General features: G+C 34.1%; 2 protein-coding genes across 5 annotated transcripts; both read right to left on the reverse strand.

The window, feature by feature from the left end:
- Positions 1–691: 691 nt before the first annotated feature.
- On the reverse strand, positions 692–2,223 carry LOC124440734. Of its 2 annotated transcripts, none has more exons than XM_046991166.1 (3): positions 1,789–2,223; positions 1,405–1,716; positions 692–1,030 (listed from the first exon to the last, which is right to left on the reverse strand). In XM_046991166.1, exons 1-2 carry the CDS (start codon positions 2,077–2,079, stop codon positions 1,438–1,440), a joined length of 570 nt encoding a protein of 189 aa, XP_046847122.1. In that variant the 5' UTR covers positions 2,080–2,223; the 3' UTR covers positions 692–1,030; positions 1,405–1,437. The 2 variants fall into 2 exon arrangements, with proteins under 2 accessions (XP_046847122.1, XP_046847121.1); XM_046991165.1 differs by having other exon boundaries at positions 692–1,033.
- Positions 2,224–3,757: 1,534 nt separating this feature from the next.
- LOC124439904 (bromodomain adjacent to zinc finger domain protein 2B-like) lies at positions 3,758–23,483 on the reverse strand. Of its 3 annotated transcripts, XM_046990189.1 has the most exons (39): positions 23,175–23,483; positions 22,703–22,909; positions 20,583–22,578; positions 19,858–20,020; positions 19,498–19,564; positions 18,683–18,800; positions 18,075–18,167; positions 17,805–17,928; positions 17,238–17,330; positions 17,089–17,163; positions 16,556–16,596; positions 16,421–16,486; positions 16,225–16,269; positions 15,953–16,018; positions 15,772–15,816; positions 14,982–15,044; positions 14,827–14,904; positions 14,622–14,733; positions 14,356–14,492; positions 14,126–14,233; positions 12,980–13,164; positions 11,946–12,270; positions 11,616–11,675; positions 10,481–11,306; positions 9,820–9,978; positions 9,477–9,649; positions 9,231–9,285; positions 8,955–9,069; positions 8,533–8,619; positions 8,271–8,409; positions 7,961–8,050; positions 7,763–7,819; positions 7,508–7,620; positions 6,893–6,935; positions 6,329–6,556; positions 6,090–6,163; positions 5,850–5,931; positions 4,889–4,979; positions 3,758–4,274 (listed from the first exon to the last, which is right to left on the reverse strand). In XM_046990189.1, exons 3-38 carry the CDS (start codon positions 21,465–21,467, stop codon positions 4,905–4,907), a joined length of 5,265 nt encoding a protein of 1,754 aa, XP_046846145.1. In that variant the 5' UTR covers positions 21,468–22,578; positions 22,703–22,909; positions 23,175–23,483; the 3' UTR covers positions 3,758–4,274; positions 4,889–4,904. The 3 variants fall into 3 exon arrangements, with proteins under 3 accessions (XP_046846145.1, XP_046846147.1, XP_046846146.1); XM_046990191.1 differs by lacking the exon at positions 16,225–16,269 and having other exon boundaries at positions 16,445–16,486; XM_046990190.1 differs by lacking the exon at positions 16,225–16,269.
- Positions 23,484–23,733: the final 250 nt, after the last annotated feature.

The raw sequence follows: 23,733 nt of genomic DNA on the forward strand, positions 1-23,733 counted from the left end.
CTTGTAGCTTCCTCAAAATTTCAAGTAAGTCTTCATTTTTACATATCTGTGATCGATTTTTCATTAAGTTATCAACCACTTCTCTCTCGTCTTCAGCCATATACTCCATGAAAGAGTTTAACAGCACTTCACAAGAAACACTGTCTTCACCATGGAGAGTACATGCAACAAAAGCTGAACACAATGTAATGGGGAACACTCCTTCTTTGCAGTAGCCATACAACATGATTCTAGCCACTGCCTCCCATTCCAGCTTTTGATAATCATGACGAATGGCTGGCACCTTGGTAGATGCTCCAATAGATAATGACTGATAAAAAAGGTGCCAAAACTCTGTAAGAAGATCACGTGCAACACCTCTTCCTTCTCCCTCCTCAAACATACCTCTTGCATCAACTACTTTAAAAAATATAGTAGATTTCAATACATTTGGATTATAAAATTCTGTTATCATATCTTTCAAAAGGGTTGTGCGATGGATTAGCAGATCTAGCACATGCAATTGTTCCTCGGGTAAATTAACTTGAGCTGGTTGTACAAGATTTGGCTCTGGTTCAATAATATCTAGTAGGGATTCAGTTACATCTAAAAAATAAATTTAAAATACAAAAACAATGAAATATACAAAATGTATAGGATACATATGTAACAACTCATTAGTTATACCTGCATCCTGAAAAATTTGCAGGCATTTCACCTGGTTCCATAATGATTTGCTCAACTGAAAATGAATCAACCTGAAAGGAAACAGCTTCCACACAACTATTATCAACATTAACAACATTGCTTGGAACAGGATTTGTTTGAACATGGCTGGCCTCCACTAGACTAGCTTTTGCAAGACTAGCTGGAACAGCATTGGTATGAGCATGATTAACTTCCACAAAATTATCTGGTGTTGCATTGACTTGTTGAGAATTTCCCAGTTCACATATAATTTGTGAAGAATTTTCTTGCACAGAATTATCTTCAAAAACATCAGCAGTATCTGGAACAACCGTTTCCTTGAGGTCTTCAGTCAAATCATTGGCTACTAAATTTAGAATATAACATAATTACTAACCCTACAAACAAATTCTTTTGAAGGTTTAATGTTAGTTGCAAGATAATTATTCTAAGGCATTTTTTAACTTTTATGTACTAGGGCATTTTTCGCATTTTGCTCTGTGCTTGCCCCAGTAGTGAACCTTTATTCACCAGTAAAATACAGTCAATAGGCCCATTCAACTCTGGGAAGCTCAGAAATGTTGCTTCAATAAAATGTGACTGCTTTTTGATTATTTATTGCATGACATATCAGTTTTCAATACAGCCAGTGTTTGTCTTGTGCAATGCCCCTAATGCTCACTCCAGCAGTCTAAATGCAAAAAAAATACCCGGACTTATTTTGAACTCAGTGTTTACCTTCAAAATCAAGCATTTTGCAAATGTACAAATTTACTCGACTGTATGACGTCCAAGTTCATTTATACATTTTTCCACAGAGAATTTTTCACTGCTTCCTGGAATATTTCCCACGATATCCATATCAGGGTAAAGTAAAAGCCACTCAGTTTCATTATGATCTCTGAGATGTCTGTTGTGGGCAAGCTGTTTCTGAACTCCGGCATTCTTTACAGGAACTAATGTATCTGATTTTCGAACATCAACAGGAAGTAAAGAAGATCTTCTTATTTTAAGTCTTTTACCGTCGAGTTCAATTATTCCAATCTTTATCTACAACACAAAATTGAGTTTCATTAACCAAATTTGTATAATTGGCATAATCATAACATTGAATACACATACCTTCACTACTTCATCTTTCTTCTCCTTTTTTTTTATTTGACTAAATCGTTCATTTGACTTCCTTTTTCTAATAGTTTGAAAGGTAGACGAACTACCAGCGCGGTGGGAATTTCCTAGTTGATCGCCACGATCAGTGCAAGGATTGGCGACTGCGTTCTTCTTTATGTACTCTTCGAAAGTTAACGGTTGTTGACTAGAGGCCGAAGGTTTAATTTCTGATACACTTGCACCACAGTTCTCGCAAAAATTTGCATTTTCATCCTTTTCTTTTCCACAATGTGGACAAAACATCGTTGGGTTATTGACTTATTGCTATTGTGAACATGTGAATCATGAAATATTTCTCGCCGGCAATCTTTTCGGTTTTTGCAGCCCGATTTTACGAAGCGTCATGTAATAAGCCATGAATGTGAATATTTATTTGTGCGCGTATGCTGTTACGTAAGTGTGCATCCTCGAATTTGTGGGCGTATGCTGTTATGTGTAAGTGTTTGTACTTGTGGGCCACTCGAATTTGTGCGCGTATGCTGTTATGCGTAAGTGTGCATCCTCGAATTTGTGCGCGTATGCTGTTATGTGTAAGTGTGCATCCTCGAATTAGTGCGCGTATGCTGTTATGTGTAAGTGTGCTTGTACTTGTGGGCCACCGTACGCGTCAGCTAGTCGCTTTGAAAGTTCAACATGTTGAACTTTTGACTTTGGTCGCTTCAGTCGCTTTACACTGATTGGCCAATAGATACATTTTAACTTCCTAAATGCATATCATATTTCCTGTCATAAGCATCATACGAAATTTATAGATTATACCTTGGAAAACGAAGGCAATATATAGTGAATTCACACTGGAATCTTTCAGTTTTTATATGACTTATCAAATAGGGACAATAGGAGCTACAAACTGGAACCCTAATGTACAAAAATAAGAATAAGATTATCCACGATATACGCGTAATGGGCTATGATCATATTGGCGTGTTTTAACTGACTTGTTCTCTTTTCTCCCCATAGTAGTGTGTACTGAGTAAATATTCATATATTAGTAGCTATAATAAAGGCCAAAATAAAAAGTTTAAGTGATATCTGTGTTTGTAACAAACTAAAATTACCGCCATGTTCAATAGACGCCACGGTAAATGTCGCGATGGTCGCTGCATGTGTGTTTCTAGCGTTCAAGGGACTGACGCGTGCGCATCAATTCGCTTTGGACGCGCGACTGAAGCGACTGCCCAGTGTGTTTCAGCCTTAAGACTTAAGGCAGGCAAAGGTTACCGACGCGAGTTGACCTTCTATGTATTCTCTATTCTATGCTCCTACCTTCAAACATCTTCCAATAGCCGCCGCCACATCTGCTATTTAACAGTTGTTACTAATATACAAATTTGCGTAGCAATTATCGTATCGCATATATGCATCATCTCTTCTTTTTTCAAAGAAAGGACAAATAGAACAAGGCCAACTTTTCACAAAAGTATTTTACATTTTAAGAGGAGCATAAATCTCCGCCCAAGTAAAGTAGCATCGGAAAAAGCTGCACTCAAATTTGAATGTCATTGGTTTTCTTTGGTTGGCTGCAATTTACTCAAACTTGTCTCAATCAGCCTGTCTTAATCCCAGACACAATTTACATCAAGGTACAATTGTACATCCTACAATTTATGGCTAAAACAATAGAGAACAGAGACTTTAAAAAAAAGAAAGGAATTGCACATTATCATTCCTCAACGTTATCTTACTCTTCCTGCTTACCAACAACAGCCATCTTGAATGAATTTACTATTGATATTCTATGGATATAAAGATCACATAATATAAATATAACAAAATGAGACTCCAAGAGTGTATAAAAAGAGAACATGAGGCTTTTTGAAGTGCGAAAGAGAGCTGAGAGTGGCCTGGATTTAACATTTGACAATTTCTGCTGATGATTCTCAACATTCCTTCGTCGTTCATGCAAAAATTAACGTTAATGTAAAAGAAAATCATGTACATTTTTTTAAACTAAAGAGATTGAAATATTTACAAACATCAATAGAGACTATAATAATATAAAGACAAATACAGTATTTAGTATTTGCGTTCTCAAATTTCATTGAAAGTAAACAAACAATTTTAAAGAAATGGATCTCAAAAAAATACAATGTTAATTTATCAAAAGACATGTCTATGAATAATGAAGTATTCAAGTTCACACAGCTAAAACATCTTTTGGGCTGAAAACTTCTGTTTTGGTTACATTTCTACATATATATATAGGACTACATTTTTTTCATGGAACAAAACCGTCCCTAAAAACAAAACACCAAATTAGGTCAATATTATATTTATACTAAATCCATCGATTTTTCAATCGATTAAGTATTTACAAAATTATACAAATATTTGTTTTAAAAATGACTCGTCATTCCATCGCAACAGTAAAATATTTTCGACGTGACCACGTATTTATGGACATTTGACGCAATCTTTTTTCTATTTTTACAAAACATCTGAAAGTAAGAAAGAATCAAGGTATTTTGCATGTTTAATTCCATCACATTGAATCAACAAAAACTGTAGACATAAAAAATGGCAAGTTAAGATAGTTCTCATTTCGCAACTAAACTAATCTTAGAAAATGGTTAAAGCCATTCGGCCAATCAGCATCCTGTATTTTGATGTTCTATATCTCATAGTGACTAAAATTCATGAATTGCTGTTGCCTATAAAAAGGTGCCTATAAAATGCATAGATGGAGTGAAAACAATGGAGAACAATTGCTTATTGGTATTCTCTAAATCTCAATATTATACTGTATATAGAGAGTACTAGTTTAGATATTGTGTTATTATAGTTCAATTCTATATTACAGTATTCTCCAAATAGAAAATACTAATGAAGTTAAATAAACATCCTCGTGACTTTGGACATGTTCGCATAAGATATAAACTCACTCGGGCTAAAGGCTCGGAACTCTAAATCCCGTAGAACACACGTGATCATGCTTTCACCTTTACATCTTCATAATCGAATTTTCAGTTTTATTCACAATATACAAAATAAACATATTTTGTATATTCATAATATACAAAATAAACACAAAAATTATGAGAAGTAAAAATACCGTGGATAGTCGATGTTCAATCGGAATCTCTGTTGATTTCCAACCATCTTTTTTCGAAAAACTGTCGTAATCTTTTGCCTGCTTGTCCAATCTTAGTTAAATAAAAAAAAGAAATTACATCTACTATTGCATGCATAAAGAGTGCACAGCCTTTTGGCTAGACTTTCCGCTTAAAATTATTTTACATCAATTTTATGTACTCATATAAAATTTAAAACATATGATACTATAAATAACAATTCTCGTTTAATAAAGAAAACATAAAGCAACATTGTCCAACATTGCATTGTTATGGAAAACCGTATCGTGCGTATTAATCCTTGTTTACAAGGTACATTTTATTTTTATCTTTGAACGAGTTCTTTCGTGCATCCAATTTATCATTCATGTATTTAAGCATAGTCTGCCATGGCTTTAATTGTGGTCTTCTAAACACTGTCGAGTTTTAAATACAAGTATGTAAAGAACGATTTTTCATTTACTAAAGCTTCGAAAGCGGCGTATAATATAGAAACTGAGAGTGTTTTTACACTACAAAACATACGTGAAACAATAAGAAACCTTTATACAACAGACACGCTACAAACAACTGGGTCATATAGTCCTGTGCTGTCCGTTGTATGAAAGTTCCACTGTTTTTCTTATCATAACATCCTTCTTTGAAAACAAGTAAATTCTCAAAAAAAACTAAAAAAACGTAATATGTCTTTTTAACTAAGTAAGAGGTCAATGAAAAAGTTTTCTTTTAAATGACACGAGACATTTGTACTTGAAAAAAACATGCATTTTATTATTTTTTGAGATTTTTGCATTTTAGAATCGTGACATACATAACTGAACACACTATACAAGTGTTCCCCACGCATATGCATTATTGTTTCACAAAACATCACGTTTGCTTAAGGAGATGAAAACGGACTTTTTCCATATATTGAAATTAATTATAACCATGCATACTTACTTCTGATTCATCTTCATTATAATGGTTACAATTATCAAATATAAGACGAGTGTCCGCTGCAAAGTCCTCCCGTGATGTGTACCTAGAACAATAAGACAAAGTTTACTATTCTATTGCATTAGGTACGACAAATCTGTGAAAATCTCAAGTTAAAAAAAGGTGAGAAATACCATACAGGATTAATAAGATTTGCTTTTATATGTAAAACATCCTTGACAGAAAGCGTTTCAAGTTACTTACTGAAAATCTCTTAACTTGACTTTCATTGTGTGAAAGTCCATTGGTGACAGGATTATTGTGTAATATTCAGGAAACTAGGAAAAAAACACTCAATTATAGATATTAGCAGATAGATATTTTAATCAAACAATAAGTGAATATTTCTAAAATAATTTATACACAATGGAGCATATCTTCTGTTATAAATGACTTCATTACAAACATTAAAAAATAGTTTTATCTTTCTCGAAGCATTTCACCTGTTTCGGATTTACAGGAACTAAAAATGGCCAAGCTTCTTCGTGCTTTTCCATTTCAGCAAGAATCATACGACAAGGCGCCATATCTTTAGAACATTGTTTTCTGTTAAGATGTCTTGATTCATCAATTGTAGAAAGATTTTGTTTGTCAACTTTTGCATCTTTTTCATCTTGAAGATGTTTTTTTCGCTTTCTGCTAGTTGTGGACGCACGACTTCGTGATTTTGACTGAAACATATATGTTACATGAAGTTTTATGTTGCTCAATGTTCACACACGTAACAACAGTAAGAATTCGACTACAACAAACTGAGCTACACAAACATAATCTTAACATTATCTTAAACCAACAGTATTTATATAATTTAGTTTAAATCAGTGTTTTAATGAGATCCATGAATTTGATTTAAATTCTTGCATACAATCACAACTCGTTAACGTTCTTGACAGACCAAGCAGTGCAGTAAATTGTACAATATATAATTACAGTTAAATACGTAGCCAAGCAGAATCAACTATTTCATATTATCAACATCCTCCTTGACTTTATGTCTGAAAACTAACCTTGACCTTCTTGCAATTAGGACAAGACCAACAGCGAGGTATTCTGAAAAAAAGCCAAAGAACAAATGAAATATCTTCACATATCATTGTGCTTGTAAACAACAATATAACTGTTTTTAACACTATAGTTTTTATATCCAAGATGTCATGAGTGTCGGATATTGAGGTGCTAAGTAGCCGCGTTACAAGTCAATGAAGTTTACTGCAAACTGAGGTCGAAAAAAATGATGCACAAGAAATAAAAATATAAAATTTCAATTTCTCCCATAGCATTTTTCATTATTTACCGACTAGAATTTTCAAGAAATTAAGAATTATACCCAGCTATTTAGCGTTACGGCTTTGGACAGCCCGGGAGTACCTAACTGCCAATTTACAGAGGAATATAAAGCGCATTAAACCCTGTCTTGATTGATGCATTGATTGATTCATTAAAAGGTGTATCATCCGTTCTACGATGTTCTATTTTTCTCCACAAATTTAAAATCATCAACGGTCAAAGTCGCCGATCAACAAATACTCGTCTTATTTAAATTATAATTTATCAGTGCTGGTGGAGTACAATCCCATGTTCAAATTACGTGCTCGAGTTTGATTTTAGATGAGGTATCTTACTTTGAAAGAGGTGGATCAACACACTGTGGATGGTAGTTTCTAGGACACTGTGTGCAACGAAGAAGTCTTTCTTGTGTTCCACGACACGTAAAGCAGCAACTTTTACCGGTAGCCTAAGGTAAAAATTTAAAAATCCCAAATCATGTTTTCGAAATCATAAGATAGTCAGGTAGTACACATAGAGTTTTGGCCACTACAAGAAAATACACTTCATTACACTTTCTTACGACTTAGTTTAATATCTGTATAACTTACCATAATGATACAGTCTGTACAATACCAATCTCCCTGGGGAATCTCGTCAAATTTCGGCTGAAAAAAAAGATTTTATCATGGTACCGATATTTTCAACAACACAACTCTAAAAGTAATAAATGGCCATTTTTTTTGTGTACGAGATTTTCTCTCAACAACTGAAGGAGGAAAATGATGGATGATGTTACAATTTATTACCTGACAACAGTATGTGTGATAACCACGATCACATCCGTCACAAAGTAACAGAAGTTCTTCGTTGTCACCTTTACGACACATCTGACAAAACTTTAAGAAAAAAAAGTTATCTCAAGGAAACAATTTCTACCCTGTACAATCTACAGATTAATCACTAAACAAACATGAGATGTGTGCCCCCAAATATCCAAATTTATCCTATTTATGTCTAATCTAACCCCATATCACACTACGTAAATACAACTGCTACGTATACGTACGTACATAAAACATGATGATGGTTCTCGACATAAAGATTTAGGAAACTTACAACTTTCATTATTGATTTTTCCCAAGCGATACAATCATTCAGCAACATTAAGCACATATATAACTGAGCAGGCGTACGACTGGCAGAGACAGTTTCTCGCCACAACTTTAAAGCAGGCGTGACGATTTCTTCTTTCTCACTTCAAAAACAAACAAAAACTGGGTTGTGAAATATTCAATTCTGGACTCAAAGGAACGTTTAAAATTTTTGCAGTATTTTTAAAGCAAAATTTTGAGTAAAAAATATAACTTTAAAAGTATACCTGGGGGCTTGAGACCCTGCTTCAGCAGTCTGTTCTTCGTTTTTATTGACGGGTCCATTGCTCAATTTTGACGGAATTTGCAATTTGCTACTCAAAAGAAAAACAAAACTAGTCAGCGTTTTCTCGTTTCCGTCATTATAAATCTTGCCAGTAGCACAGCACGCCGAAAACTTTACAACGTACGTTTTACATGTGCAAACAATACATGGAATCATTTGATCCATGTTTAAAAAAGTCAATATAATGTCACATCATGACACTTTGTGCATTAACAGACATTTTGTTTGAATAAAAAGATATTCGAATATTCCTTTATTACGAGACTTCTAATAAGTTGAACAAATCAACAAAAATAACACTCGTAAAAATGTCCACCACAATGACTGCAGACGTTACAAGCATTTTCTTGTACTAAAACATACTCATTTCGTAATGGTGATTTCAAATATCTTCGCTCAATTCCAGCTTCAAGAGACGCAAGTCGAGTAATGGCAATCGTCAGTGGCAGTCCACATAAATTTTCAGGTTTACTTCCATCTGCAATTTCATATGGAAAAAACGTTTAGTTTTAATGGAGGAGTCAGGAGAAATTAAGGTAATTGCGTAGGTGATCAATCCAGTTCAACAAATAGCTCAGAATTGTTTGCGTCAACAAAACCACTTCAATGAACAATGAAAACAAATAAACATGATACTACCTGATTTAACAGTGTATGTCAGTGTTTGTGATGCTTTTGGCGGTAGTTTCCATCCCTGTAATAATGAAAAATAAACAATTTTACATCTCTAGCATATAAGTAGCTATAAGAGCCTTATTTTCCTGTTAAATACAGATATTGCTATGAGCATAGTGACGCATTTCGTTTTTCATAAACTTCTTTGATTATTGCGATCCTTTGATATAATAATAGGTAAGTATACGTAGCTCGTAGCTAGATTTTTACCTTCACTTGTAAACTTGCTGCAAATATTTTCTCCTCCAATTCTTCGACCTCTATAAGGATATTTTTATTAGCAGCAAACGCTTGATCAGGAAACCAATCATCAGTAAAGTCCATTTCCATGTCTTGCTCGTCCGTTTTTTTAGCTTCGTCTTCCTCATCAACATCAGTCGATACTACAGCGTAAACGGTCAAAAATAAAAAAAAATAACCAATTACAATCTTAAACCCGTAAATAAATCATAAAATATCAGAATACTAAATATGAAATCTTTATAAAAGTATCTACGAAAGTAAAAATGATGCCAACAATAAGTTAAATGGATGAAACACAAAAAAAACTTACATCGGTACTCTTGCTTCGTAAATAAATGTTGTGTATAATCATTAAATTTCAAAATATTTTTTTGTAAACTTTTTTCTCGAATGCCTCTTTGATGTAATGTTTTCGAGAGATCCTTTAATAGTCGTTGATCAGTGACTCTCCACCAACCAGTTTTCATATCTGACAATTAAAGAAAAAGTAATGCCTTTTAAAAAGACCTCCTTTCCCAAAATCATCACAGAAAAACACAAGGTTTCTCAATCACACCATTTTCAGGACGAATTCAGAAATATCCAAATAATTTTTGATTTATGGAGCTGGAAATCAAAAACCTCTTCGTAAATTTCAGATATAAATGTTGCTAAACATTGTACAACTTAAAATACAGGTAAAACGAACAACTGTATATTTAATTGATAAGCGTTTTCCAGTGACTGTGCAACAATCATTGAATTCCTATTAATACCATTTTAACTGTCTCTTATAATCGAAAGGATGAGGACAATTAACATATAATACGTATAAGAATTCAAAGTACGTAGATGTGTGACACCGTCATTTCCATACTAAATTTTAAAATAATTCCTCTCGACAAGTTTCCTTATATTGCTATGGGAATATTTTATCGGGATTATTTTATGTGACAGTAGACATGTCAAGTTAAATGTTGAACAACACAAACCTTGTGGTACAGGTGCTGGATCTTGTCTCAGAGACTCCATCACACTACGTCGTACTTCTTCAAGTGTTAATGGTCGTGGTAATGAAGACAAATGATAACAATGTTGGGGTGCTTCACTGAAAATACTTTCCTGTATTACCGGCCGTGATGAACCAGATAACAAGCCACCTTCAACAGACTTGGTTTGCTTAGGAGGTCTACCAGGCCGTCTTGGACTATTGCTATCTAACATCACACGTTGTGAATATAAACTAGGCATCCAGCAATTCGTTATGGTGCCTTTATCACAAGGTTCCCTCGGTAAAAGATTGAACCATGGCCCACTTTGACCTTCCATTATCATTCCTCCCATGTTACAGTTGCCATCTTCATACTCAGAGCCCGATGGATGAGATGATGTATAACTAACATGGTTCTTAATTGCACGTACTGGGGTTGTGTCCGACATATCATTGCCATATTTCCCATGTTGCATTAACAACCTCATTGAAAAAGAATCATCACATGATCCGTTTCCATGGTTACTTTTTGACTGTCCTACAAAATCACTTGTTGGTGACTTCATTTCTTCAAGATGCTGACTAAAACCTGGACTGAACACACCAGGTCTGCCTGCATTCTTAGTTTCTGTAATGGAATGAACATCCCCCAACTTTGAAAAATCAAAATTTTCCAACCCAGTCTCGCCACTGTCATTTCCTTCAATATATAAACTACCACCGTAGGGTAGAACCCAGTACATTCGTCGAAAACGATCCTGTCCCAAGTACAGAGCTCGCAGCGAATGAGAAGACGCAAAGAGCTTAGCACGAAACTGAACTTGTTTCTAAAACAAAGAAAAGACGGTATAACCTTCAAAATTGAAATTTAGATATAAAACTTACGCAGGTATATGTTTTGAAAGCAAAGCAAATTGTAAGTATATTTATAAACAAAGGAAAATATTTGGTGCCAGGCATACAAAATTTTTTCCTTGGATATTCAATTTTAGTCAGTTCAATCATTGTTAATTTAGTTTGTTTAATACCCCCTTTATAACTTTTATATATAAATAACGTAGTAAAGATGACACGATAGCTCTAGACTACATGAATATAAACAAAATACTTGAATCTCGTATGAAATGCTATCTTGCCTTTTCTAGACGTCTAATCCGTGATTCAAATTCTTCCAATGTTTGTGGTTCTGGTTTTTCCTGTGCAAAAAGACAATTATTTGTATTTAGTATTTTATGCACGATCGTCTACACGGTCAAACACGTAAAACATCACACAACGACATTGCCTGGTATGCAAAAAAAAACTTGAATAACATCATTAGTTTCTTCCAAACAAAACCTGTGAAGACTTTGATTGTTGATCCGCGAGTGAAAATTGATTATTAAACTTTCAAAGGTACTTATTGGCATCAAAAAATAAAATATGTTAACTTATTAAATGGCTATGAGGAATAAGTAATGACAAACCTCGTCACCAGATTCATCATCAGTATCATCATCATCATCTTCGTGAGCAGCTTCATCTTCTTCACCACCACCAACATCATCTTCTTCTTCATCTTCGTCATATTCTTCTTCTTCAACTTCATCTTCGTCATCCTCTTCATCACTGCCCTCACTTCCCTCATCATCCAAAGTTTTTCGTTTATGTTCTTTATCGTTTGTTGTTGATGCAGCTCTAGCAACAGAGTTAGTAGTTTTTTTACCGCCACTTTTTTTTTCTTCAGCTGCAGCCGATGTTTTGGGAGGAATCTTGCTCTCGGGGAACTTTTGCTGTTGCTTTGCTTTCAGTCTGGTTAAATACAAAAGACAAACAAGAATTACGTATGGAGAGAATGTTCATGTATGTTTACAGTGATAAACTATGATTAAGTATGGAGAGAATGTTCATGTATGTCTACAGCGATAAACTATGATTAAGTATGGGGAGAATGTTCATGAACGTTTACAGCGATCAACCATGATTAAGTATGGGGAGAATGTTCATGAATGTTTACAGCGATCAACCATGATTAAGTATGGGAGAATGTTCATGAATGTTTACAGCGATAAACTATGATTAAGTATGGAGAGAATGTTCATGTATGTTTACAGCGATCAACTATGATTAAGTATGGGGAGAATGTTCATGAATGTTTACAGCGATAAACTATGATTAAGTATGGAGAGAATGTTCATGTATGTTTACAGCGATCAACTATGATTAAGTATGGGGAGAATGTTCATGAATGTTTAGTGCGATCAACTATGGTTAAGTATAGAGAGAATGTTCATGAATGTTTACAGCGATCAACCATGATTAAGTATGGGGAGAATGTTCATGAATGTTTACAGCGATCAACCATGATTAAAATGATAAAAATTAGTCAAAATGCTCGAATGTGTTCATAGCATGTAACTCATGTACTTAATAAGGCAAACATTCATATATATATTAACGAATATACATACATATGAACATTAGCACAGCTCAATTATCCAAGAAACATAAAATAACATACTTTCTTAAGTTGCCCTCCGCGATCCATTTATTGTGTCGCAACGATGACATATACTCGATCTTATTTTCGATTTCTCGACAAATAGTTCGTCCACACAGCAACTCGTTACATATAAAAGCCAAAGAAGCAGCTCTTTGCGAAGGACTTAATGCAGTAAAAGGTTTATCAGTGAGAGCATCTGATATCTATAAATATGAAGAATACCAGGGTTGTACGTGATAATTTATTATCTCTTTATTTAAAGTTATTTCGTATATTTGCTTAATAAAATTGACATTGACTCTTTCATGTGCTCTTAAATCACAGGCTTAAAGCTTCATTCCCATGCAGCCATATTTTGGCTTTAGTTGATGTTGGGCGACTATCAGGCCGGAGCACACCTCTAGGTGCATGTTAAATATACATTGTAGTAGATGAATGCAATAGTAATATTAAAAATAAATATATAACGAATAGAATAACGTGCATAAAACCAAGCGAGATCGCATAGAGCCGACAGCCACTGTGAACTGTTGGGTACAACATTAGACCCATGACTGAGACTATAGAGTGAAAAAATGAAACATGGGTACGTACAATGTAACCATATATGAATAATTTATTATAAAAAATGCGTTGATCCGTGCAAAATGCTTCCCTATGTTCCAAGTGTTGAAATTATTTAATCAGGTGAGACTGTCTAAGCTCATCAGAGCGGATATGTTAATAAAAATTACCAAGTAAGGTCACACTATACGGGTAGCTTTTCCATTAATTTACCATCAATCATTTGCCTCATTACGCACATGGTGGAATGCAAAAATGGAAGCTAGACGTACGTAGACAAATACATACAGTTACTACAGTAACCACAAGCAATTTCAGGCAAATTCCTTTTTTTCCGATTATAGTTTGGTTTTTACTCCTCAGACAAGTTGGCAATATCTTGCGTGATTACGTCATTCTACATGATCAATTTACGTATTACGACAGCTCGGGTGTCAACGTCACCAAAATGAAAATTTTAAAATCTACCTACGTATATTTGTAATGTCAGATTACATTGGAGATTACATTTTGTTATTTTATTTAGCAGACGTTGACACCTGAGGAGTAGTCTGCCGAAATGAATCGTGTCTTACGTCAGCCAACATGATCAATTTATACCTCGTTTGGTTCAGCGTTTCGTGCGAGAATAAATAACCTCAATATTTCAGAGACATTGTGTTCATTTAGTTCTACTTGATCAAGTTTCACTCCTAGTGCTGTTTCCGCCTAAAACGACAATAAAATAAAGTTTTCAAACTTAAATCATCTGACATTTGCTGATTGAATCAAGTCAATACAATCAGTCTAACTCAATAATATTGACAATTTCTTAAAATCCTTCAACTCACACAAGGTCCTTCGACACCTGGATCATCAAGTGCAGCTAACAGCAACGTTTGACATAAAGGAGTAATAACATCTTCATCATTTTCATTTAGTAATGATGCTTGAATATCACACATGCTTGGTACTTCATTCTCAAAATCTGAAGCAATTTATAAACAAATATTTAGACAAGTCAATGTATTTCAGAAAGAATAGTCTTGTGTAATGCAAGAAACAAGTAAAAAAATACAATTGAGAATAATCAACACGAGATTATAGTAAAGCATACCAATATCCAAGGCTTGGGAAAAATTATGGAGAAATTCTTGGACCATACATAGATCTGCAAAAGCATTTCCAGTTATTTTAAGATCTTTTACTCTTGTTAGTTCAGGTAGAGGCTACAAGAGAAAATTGCACAATGAACGTTAGCTAGAACCAGTGGATAAAGACGTATCCACCAGCCACCCTGATTAAGTCATAAATATTTGAACCTTAGCGTCCCTCAAAACCATATCTTCAACGGGTTTTTTCAGTTCGCGAGACAAAATCATTTCCCTTCGTTTTTGCTCCTGCAGCAAAACAACAAAATTTAATATATAGCTAAAAAATGCAACAAAACACAAAATTTTACAAATTTATAAAATACCAATTTCCTCTCTTTAACAAGTTTCTTTGCTCTTCGTTTTTCTTCTTTAAGACGTTCCTTTTCCTGAAATTTTACCATGTCATCCAGTAAGAGAAAGGAGGTTAATTATGTCTTCTCCAACCAGTTATTATAGAATAAGGGTTAATCTACACTTTCACAGGTCGCCCACCAATAATTTAGTACATTCAACCTAATTTTAAGATGAATTTTCACCTTATAGACATTTTAGTATCCTAAACTCACTCGGACAACAAATGTGAAAGACATCAAAATTATCAGAAAAATGGAGTTTGTCCTCAGGCTAACAGAACTAAGTTTGAACTAAGAACCAAAATTACTTTATTCAACTAGAGTTGACTAAAAATATGTTGCTCTTTGTACTTTTACGAATGCAAGTCATTTTCATGAATTGATACATCATCATAAAGGTTTTGCAGATCTTGCGCGCTGATAACTTTAACATCATTTTCCTTACATGTTTGTAGATCGTCCAATAGTCCTGAGAAGGACTGTTTTGTTGTTGACTGACGTTTCGACAACCTTAGCGGTAGTCATCTTCAGAGTCAAACAAGTCAGAGTCATTTTGACTCTGAAGATGACTACAGCTAAGGTTGTCGAAACGTCCGTCAACAACAACAAAAACAGTCCTTCTCAGGACTATACCAACCTGGACGATCCACATTTACAAACATGTAACGATACTCCCGGGTTCAAACCATTTACAACATTTTCCTTAATGTTCAGTTTTTTTATACACCCTGTAAAGCGCACAAATTCAATTCCAAATTACCTGAGCTTTAAGGAGAACAGCCTGCTGTTTTCTTAATTCTCTTTCCTGAGCAGAAAGTTTAAAACAAAAACTAAAACATTGGTAGAAGGTTGATGAAAACATAATTTAATACAACAAACAATTGTTTTGAGTTAAAAAACAATGTACAGTAAGTCAATATGAAAAAATGCACCACGCATACCTTTGCCTTTCTCATTGCTTCGTAATACCTAGCATTAGCAACATCTTCTTTTTTCTTTTTCCTTGCCTAAATAAAATTCAAGAATATTTAAAGTTCGTATTAAAAAAAACAATTACCCAAAATAAAATTCTAAGTAAGAAATTATAATTCAACAAAAGTAACGTAAGTGTAGTGATTTGTCTTACTAAATGGCTGTAATTACTTAGAATTTTATGTTTGGCAATTGTTTTTTAATACGCATGACTCCGTTTCCTGCCTGGCAAGTCACTCACTGTATTTAAAGTTATAAAATCACGCACTTGAGCATCCATAAATCGCTTAAACATAAAGGAAAACACCAGATGAAAACGGGGGGAAGCTTTCAATTTTATGTTAGTTCTTATCCATACAAACAATTAACAGTTAAATTGATTTCTCTCAATGCATTTACGCAACTATGTGTCACCACAATAGAACAAACAACCATACTTCAATAATTTGTTGAGCTTTGACCTCTTTTTCCATCTTCTGCTTTTCCAGTTTTTGAATTTTTTGCTTAAAGTTAAAAAAGAAGAGAAAATCAAAACAAGAGCAGTAATATAAGTAATTATTTTGTTATAATACCTCCTCTTTTGACCGCTTTTTTTGTTCTGCAAGCATACGGGCTGTTGTAAACAAAAAATATATCACATGACTAAACAGCTTGCAATGACTAACCAACATCCATAACCCACATTTCTACCTCTAAAATTGCTACTCAGGAATTTCGAAAAAATTGAAGTGTGCATTACGTATATCAGATTCTACGCTTTTCAAACAACTTCGGTTGAATAGATTTTAAATGACGGCATCAAAAGGCAGTTTGATATTTTCACATGACTTTACTAAACATTTCAAAATAGCTTTATTATAAAAAAATTTGTACTAAAATTAAACAACAGACCTCAGGGTTATGTTTTGTTTATAAACATAAATTATTTTTGTTACGACAATTTTTCCCAATCTACACAGAGAGATATTTCTAAGACAGCAAAATTTTGCTGACTTAAAAATTTGGACTTTCTAGGCCAGTGACTTTTGGAAAAATTTTTCTGTGGTGTACGAAGGTATACGAAGGTATACGAAATATGTACGTACGAGCACCTTAAGGATCTTACCTCGTTCTTTCTTTGCATGTTTGGCTGCCTGAAGCATTTCTTGTTTCTCAAGCTTTTGCTGCAATTTTTCTTGTGCTATATTCAAGAAAGACATCATTTCTCAAATGTTTAAACAACGTACCTCTTTACATACATGTTAAAGTAAATACCTTTACGCAGTTTCGCTTGTTTTGCAGCTTCAACAGCAGCCTGTCGTTCAAGTCGACGATGCATTTTTGCCTCCGCAACTTTCTTTGCATTTTCTATGGTAGAGTTGAAGTGAGAGTAGATATTATGTATTAACAATAATATCATGTATGAACAATGACATCATAAATGAACAATGACATCATATATGAACAATAACATTATGTATGCACAATGACATCATAAATGAACAATGACATCATAAATGAACAATGACATCATAAATGAACAATGACATCATAAATGAACAATGACATCATATATGAACAATGACATCATATATGAACAATGACATCATAAATGAACAATGACATCATAAATGAACAATGACATCATAAATGAACAATGACATCATATATGAACAATAACATTATGTATGCACAAAAAGATCAAGTATGCATCATGTAATGCATAATAAACATTAACTACGTAATGCACCTTGCTCGTATGCAATTACATAAAGTATATACTTCACTCCAAGTATACATAGTCATGAAATTAAAGATCGTTTGACGCTAAATAAAATATACCTTGCTGTTCTTTTTTCTTTTCTTTACGTGAACTCATTTTCGCCAATCTTTGTTCTTGTTTGTGCTGTTCGTTCCTCTTTCGCTCTTGTACTTCTTCCTCTGTTAAAGCACGAAACTCGTTTCCCTAAAAGTTCAAATAGAAAGTTCCGTATAATAATAATACCATTTTAATCATTTGTGTCTCTTCGTTCACCGTCAGGTAATGTATCAGAACAATCAAATTTGATGAAATTAAAACATATCTGTAACAATGGCCGAGTTTTAACTTACTTGAGTGCATTCCAAAAATTCACCAAGATGAAGTTTCATGCTAAAACTGAAATGCGTCAAATCCAGATCTGTAATACCATTCTTTTCAATATACTGCAAGAAAAATGATCATTAATCTTTAACATAAATAAACGCAATCCTCTCATCTGCAGCATGCTTACATGGCTGCATACACTCGAACATGACTGTACAATAACTACATAAAACATGTTCAGCTGCATAAATTCAAACATGACTGTACAATAACTACGTACATAAAACATGTTCAGCTACATAAATTCAAGATAACTGTACAATAAATAAGTAAAGCATATCTAACAAAAAAAATTTGAAGATGACTATACAACAACTACGTACATAAAACATGTTCAGCTACATACATTCCAGCATGACTGTACAATAACTACATAAAACATATTCAGCTACATACACTCAAGACAACTGTACAATAACTACGTAAAGCATACCTAACTAAACAAATTTGACCATAGCTATACAATAACTTTGAAGATGTACGTAAAGCAATTGCATTACAATGGACACAGGAGTAAATATTTATGTAGCATTTGCCATCTTGTGTTATGTAACAGTTGATATTCAAAGCATACCTTCTTTACATCTGGATATGTTCGTATTTTCTTGCCACAAGGGGCAAAATAGTAAACATCTCCTCGCAAAGTGCCACTACCACTACTGGTTTGTCGTAACTTTGTTTGACGTCTCCACCTAGAAGATGGTAAACGAGAAAATAAATAAGTTATACCTTTATAAGCGAGAAAAACAGATTCTTAATTGTACAAGTTTGTTCCTCCGTAAAACAACTAATTGTGCGTAATTTATATTAATTTTCCATCATTTCAAGAATGACAAATCAATCAAAATGGTGCAGCAAAAAAAAGTTCGACAATTTAAAAATGTCCAGAAAACTATCATTTCAGGAAAAGTTTGCTAAAATGCCATTCACGTCAAACTTGTTGTTTGTTCAAATTTAATTCTTTATTGTTAGTTACGTCATTAATAATAAGAGTTAGTTACGTCATTCAAACAATCATTCAAGCTTGTAATCATTCTTAAGGTACGTACGGACGTCCATGAAAATGAACTGAAACACACAAACGTCCAATTTGGACACGTTGCGCGCTGAACTCAAAATTTCTAAAATTTTGGTTTAAGGCACAACAGACTTCAAACTTTCACCTAATCGAATTGAATAAAATTTCAAACCTTTCTTTTCTAAGCACAAGCGGTTGAAATTGAGGCTTTTACAAACAGGACTCCGGGTTTTCGAGAATAATTTTTTGATTGTTTTTACTTTTAAATAAACCAGACGACGCCAAAACACATAAACGTTGCTTCATTTTGGAGAAATTTTAATGAAATGACGGTTCTCTGGATTCTTAGACTGTCTAACTATTATTCATACCCTTTTTCCAAAGGAATTTTCATCAATTCTTCATCAATGACCACCACACGTCTTTTGCGAGGTGGACCTATGGGATAAACAGTCTACGTATGTACCAAAGAAATACTTTAGTTCTCGACCATTATAAGATAGTGTAGATAGAGAGTTAATAACGGAGTATACGACATAAAGATGAACTAAACAACTGGTGTTTTCTACAATATCGAAAGAACATTTTCTTTAGTATAAATTAATTTTTACGATGAAACCTTTCGAGATAGCCATAATAGGTTTTTTACAAGAAGATCAAAAAAAACTTTGCAGACCCATCAAAAAAATTTCAAGTTTAAGCAATGAATACAAAAACAAAATCTCACACACCCGAATCAGCATTAGATTTTCTTTTGCTTGATGAATAATCACTATCCTGATTCCCATCGTTGCTGTCTCCATCATCATCATCTTCATCATCATCATCACTATCATCGCTAGCTTCACTTGCACTCTCTATATCACTTTCCGAACTTTCTTCAGCATGCTGAAACTCAAGATGCAATCATTTATACATTTAAGTTAATCCTAAAAAATACCGAAGCCAGCATCAACTTCAGCTTATGTATACCATTGATTTGCATTAGTCAAAATTTCAGATTTCATGTTGAAATCGCAATTAGATATGGGTACTTAGTTTAAGAGTCAGCAGTCAGTTAACATTAAACAAATCAATTAATGAGCAGTCAATCAATTAATGAGCCAGTCAAAACATAAAGTTGTTTACAATATTGTCATGTCATAATGACATACGTTGGTCATATTGTAAGGAGAATTGCTGACTTTAAAAATTTTAAAAATTGGCACTCATCAGCTGAAAAATTCTTCAAAACTTCCAATCTTTCATAAGAATCGACACATGGCAAACATGCTTTATTTCTTGAACACATAAGAAAAATAGTCAAGATACATAATAAAAAAATTAATGCCATGTAGCCACACAAATTGCAACAGGCATGGCCGAAAAACAATTACATCACAGAAAAATTCTTCTGGGAAAAAGGAAACACTGAAATGGTAGAAAAAGAACATGCTTTTTGTACTGTAAAAAATACCTGTTGTACAACTTGTTGCACCTGTTTCTGTAGGGACTGCATTCCAGGTTGATCAGGTTGCTTTTTTACTTTAACAGAAACTTCTTTGTTTTCATCATTACCATCCTCACTAATTGTATCATCTACACTATCTGTATCAGTACCAGAATCACCATCATCACCATCAGTAGTGTCATCATCACTGCTAGTACCTTTCTCACCACTAACCGCAGCTGGAGCTCGAAATCTCTCAATCAATGGAGGCTTACAACCAGTAGATTTGGTTTGTTGTTTTAAATTTGAACTGAGTGGCTCCTCGGCCATTTTGCTCTCAACAGTTGACTTATGCAGCATAGTTGGTGAAAAGTGAGAAGAAGATGAGGACAAGGGTGAAACTGGATTATTTATCATGCTAACATCTTGCTTTTGTAAATCCTTCTGAGACATGTCTTTATTATGATTCTCAGGATTTGTTGCAGCATGAGCAGTGGAGGAAGATTTTCTTCTGCTTTTGACACTCAAAGAAGTTGAAGATGGTCCTTTCTTAACATCACATTCTATTCTGTCAATATTTTGAATAGCATTGATGTCTGGTTGGGTGGTGCAAGGTTTTTCATATTGCTGTTTTTGTGGAATCTTCTGCTGAGATCTACCATGAGAAATATTTTGAAGAGAATTGCGAGGCATGTGAGGATGTTGAGCTTCACTTATCAACAATGGTACATTTTCTGATGACATAGAAACAGCTTGAGATACATGAAGATGAGGTGTATTATCTTGTTGGGATACAAATGGATGAGAATTTATAACAGGTTTCATCATCTTTGAATGGGTTGACATTGATGATGAGACATTTTGTTGTTCTTTAGACAACATTGGTGGTGTTGTCAATCTAGATTCAGTCATTTCAATTCTGTTATCTTCAGGGATATAGTTGATGCCATGGTGAATATTTGTTGATGTTGAAGTAGCAATGTTGTGTCGTCATTTGATATAGAAGCACCGCTTAATTGAGTGTCATTGGTTATTGATGGAATATTAAATTTAGGATCATTTGCTAGAGAAGGAATGTTAAAAGCACTTTCACCAGGAAGTGAAGGTATTTTCATAGGTTGTACATTTGGTATCCCAGGAACTTTAAGGTGAGAGTCATTAGATAATCCAAGCAAATTTACCCTAGAGCTGTTTGACAAAACAGCTGTATCGTGACGAGTCTCGTTGGAGATGACAGGAACATTGAGACATGTGTCAGATGGCGGTATAACAGAAACTTTGAGTCTTGAATCATTGGAGCTGTGGTTATCCAAATACTTACTTGGCTTCATACATTTAACAGAAGTACTGTCAGAAAAACTTGTAGAATGGTTATTTGTCATTCCCATTGCACTACGTTCTTTGTCAACAGACTCTTGTATTTGCTTTTGTTGTCGATCTGCAAACCGTTGTTGATGTATATCTTGCCATGGTGAATATCCATTACCACTAATGTCCATCATTAAACTATGACTTCCACCAAGACGATCATCCCATGTTAAAGGTCTTTCCTTTCCCATAGCTGGCAAAGCATGCAAAGTATGTGTGGGTTCAGGGAAGAAACGAGGAGATGGCTAATAGTAACTGCTCGCTGGTGGCCCATTCAAAAAATCAAAATTGCGATAGGTTGGAGCAGGATTATGATATGTAACACTTTCATGAGGCCTCAAGTGTTCTTGTTCATGAGATAGCCACATCAATTGATTTCCAAAAATATCACTGCTGTTCATAGTTTGAGGACGAGAACTAATTGGGGATTGCCTCCACCAAGAAGCGGATGTACCAGAGGTTGGGCTTCTTTGTATCCTGGGACTTGTAGCCATTAGAGGATCATGTGTCAAGCTTGAAGTAAAGTCATGATGATGAGAATTAACTGAAGGGTAGTTTGCATGTCTTCCAATTACAGAAAATGCAGATGGAATTTGAGGAAGTCCATATCTATGTTCATGGGACAAAGGAGGAGATTGTAGAATTGAAGGTTGCCCTATTTCAAAGAAAAAAGTAATATCTTAATGAAGCAAAGCCTATTTTCTATGTTCTAAGTAAAACACAACAATGTTTGTACTAAGGCACACAAAGCAACACTTGATGAGAAATAATTCTCTTACCAATCATTGCAGAATCAAAGAATGACCTAGATGTATGCAATGGACTCTGTGAAGGCACATCATTTGGTTCCATATTTTCTACAACGATATATTATGAACCCTGTTGACACTCAATTGACGGCTATGCGGCTTCGTTTGTTGAACAAGGAAACACAAGCAATGACATCAGTTCGCTTAAATACATAAAAAATCGACCATAGATGAAATCTAAAAGAAAATAAATGTTGTAGTAAACTAAGAAATTGCACAGTCGCTCTAAACGCCACAATTTTTTGCAAAAAATGAACACGTAACACCACGCTTCGTAAACATACCAATCTAACGGAGCAGTTTGACGAAAGACGGTTCACAAAGTTCGAGTATGTCGTGTTCACAAAAATTCAAGAATTGTGCGTAAGAAACGAAATAGTCCCACAAAATACAGGAGGTAAACAATATTATTATACATATAAGATATTACTTAATGTCGTACCTTGAATGAGCAGCTTCTCCCGTCGAATTTTACGTTTTTATCTTTGTATACTCGAGTATAAAACCGGCCATTTTGTATGTCGTTAACTTTCTTGATTTTGTATGTTTCAAATTGTACCAAGAAATTCAGAGACGTGCTTCAAATAACTCCACAGTCCAGGTATAAACACTACGTTTTATAAAACACCAGATATTCCACGGCTTGCACCAGCGATGGCAAGGTGATTAACGAAATAAATTTTTGGATTTGCTTCGATAAACTAGCTTTAGGAATCGTTTAGTAATGATATTGGGAAAGAAAGGGCGAAAGGATAGCATAAAGCGCATGTGGTATGGTGACGTCACAAAAATTGTAAAACAATGCCCCCGTGAAATTATCAAAATTTATTATTTTGCAAACATTTAACTTCTTTACGATATAATCCATCAACTATTTTTGTGCGTTGCTTGTCATTCGTTTAAATTTCATATAATTATTTTCACATACAGCATTGTAGTATTTTAAAACAGAACAAATCGAAGTTCATACAAATTGACACATAACACGAATCATTTTATAA

Source organism: Xenia sp. Carnegie-2017, unplaced genomic scaffold, assembly GCF_021976095.1.
Source record: "Xenia sp. Carnegie-2017 unplaced genomic scaffold, XeniaSp_v1 HiC_scaffold_2, whole genome shotgun sequence".
Taxonomy (NCBI): domain Eukaryota; kingdom Metazoa; phylum Cnidaria; class Anthozoa; order Malacalcyonacea; family Xeniidae; genus Xenia; species Xenia sp. Carnegie-2017.

Bases quoted from the DNA above. Each gene is read 5' to 3' on its own strand.
- LOC124440734 (XM_046991166.1), bottom strand. From the start codon at position 2,079: ATGTTTTGTCCACATTGTGGAAAAGAAAAGGATGAAAATGCAAATTTT. The intron at 1,717-1,788 runs GTATGTGTATTC...TTTGTGTTGTAG, and splicing joins AGAAAGATGAAGTAGTGAAG to ATAAAGATTGGAATAATTGA.
- LOC124439904 (XM_046990189.1), bottom strand. From the start codon at position 21,467: ATGACTGAATCTAGATTGACAACACCACCAATGTTGTCTAAAGAACAA. The intron at 19,565-19,857 runs GTGTGTGAGATT...TTTATCCCATAG, and splicing joins AAAATCTAATGCTGATTCGG to GTCCACCTCGCAAAAGACGT. The intron at 6,557-6,892 runs GTTAGTTTTCAG...TATATGTTTCAG, and splicing joins CTAATTGCAAGAAGGTCAAG to TCAAAATCACGAAGTCGTGC.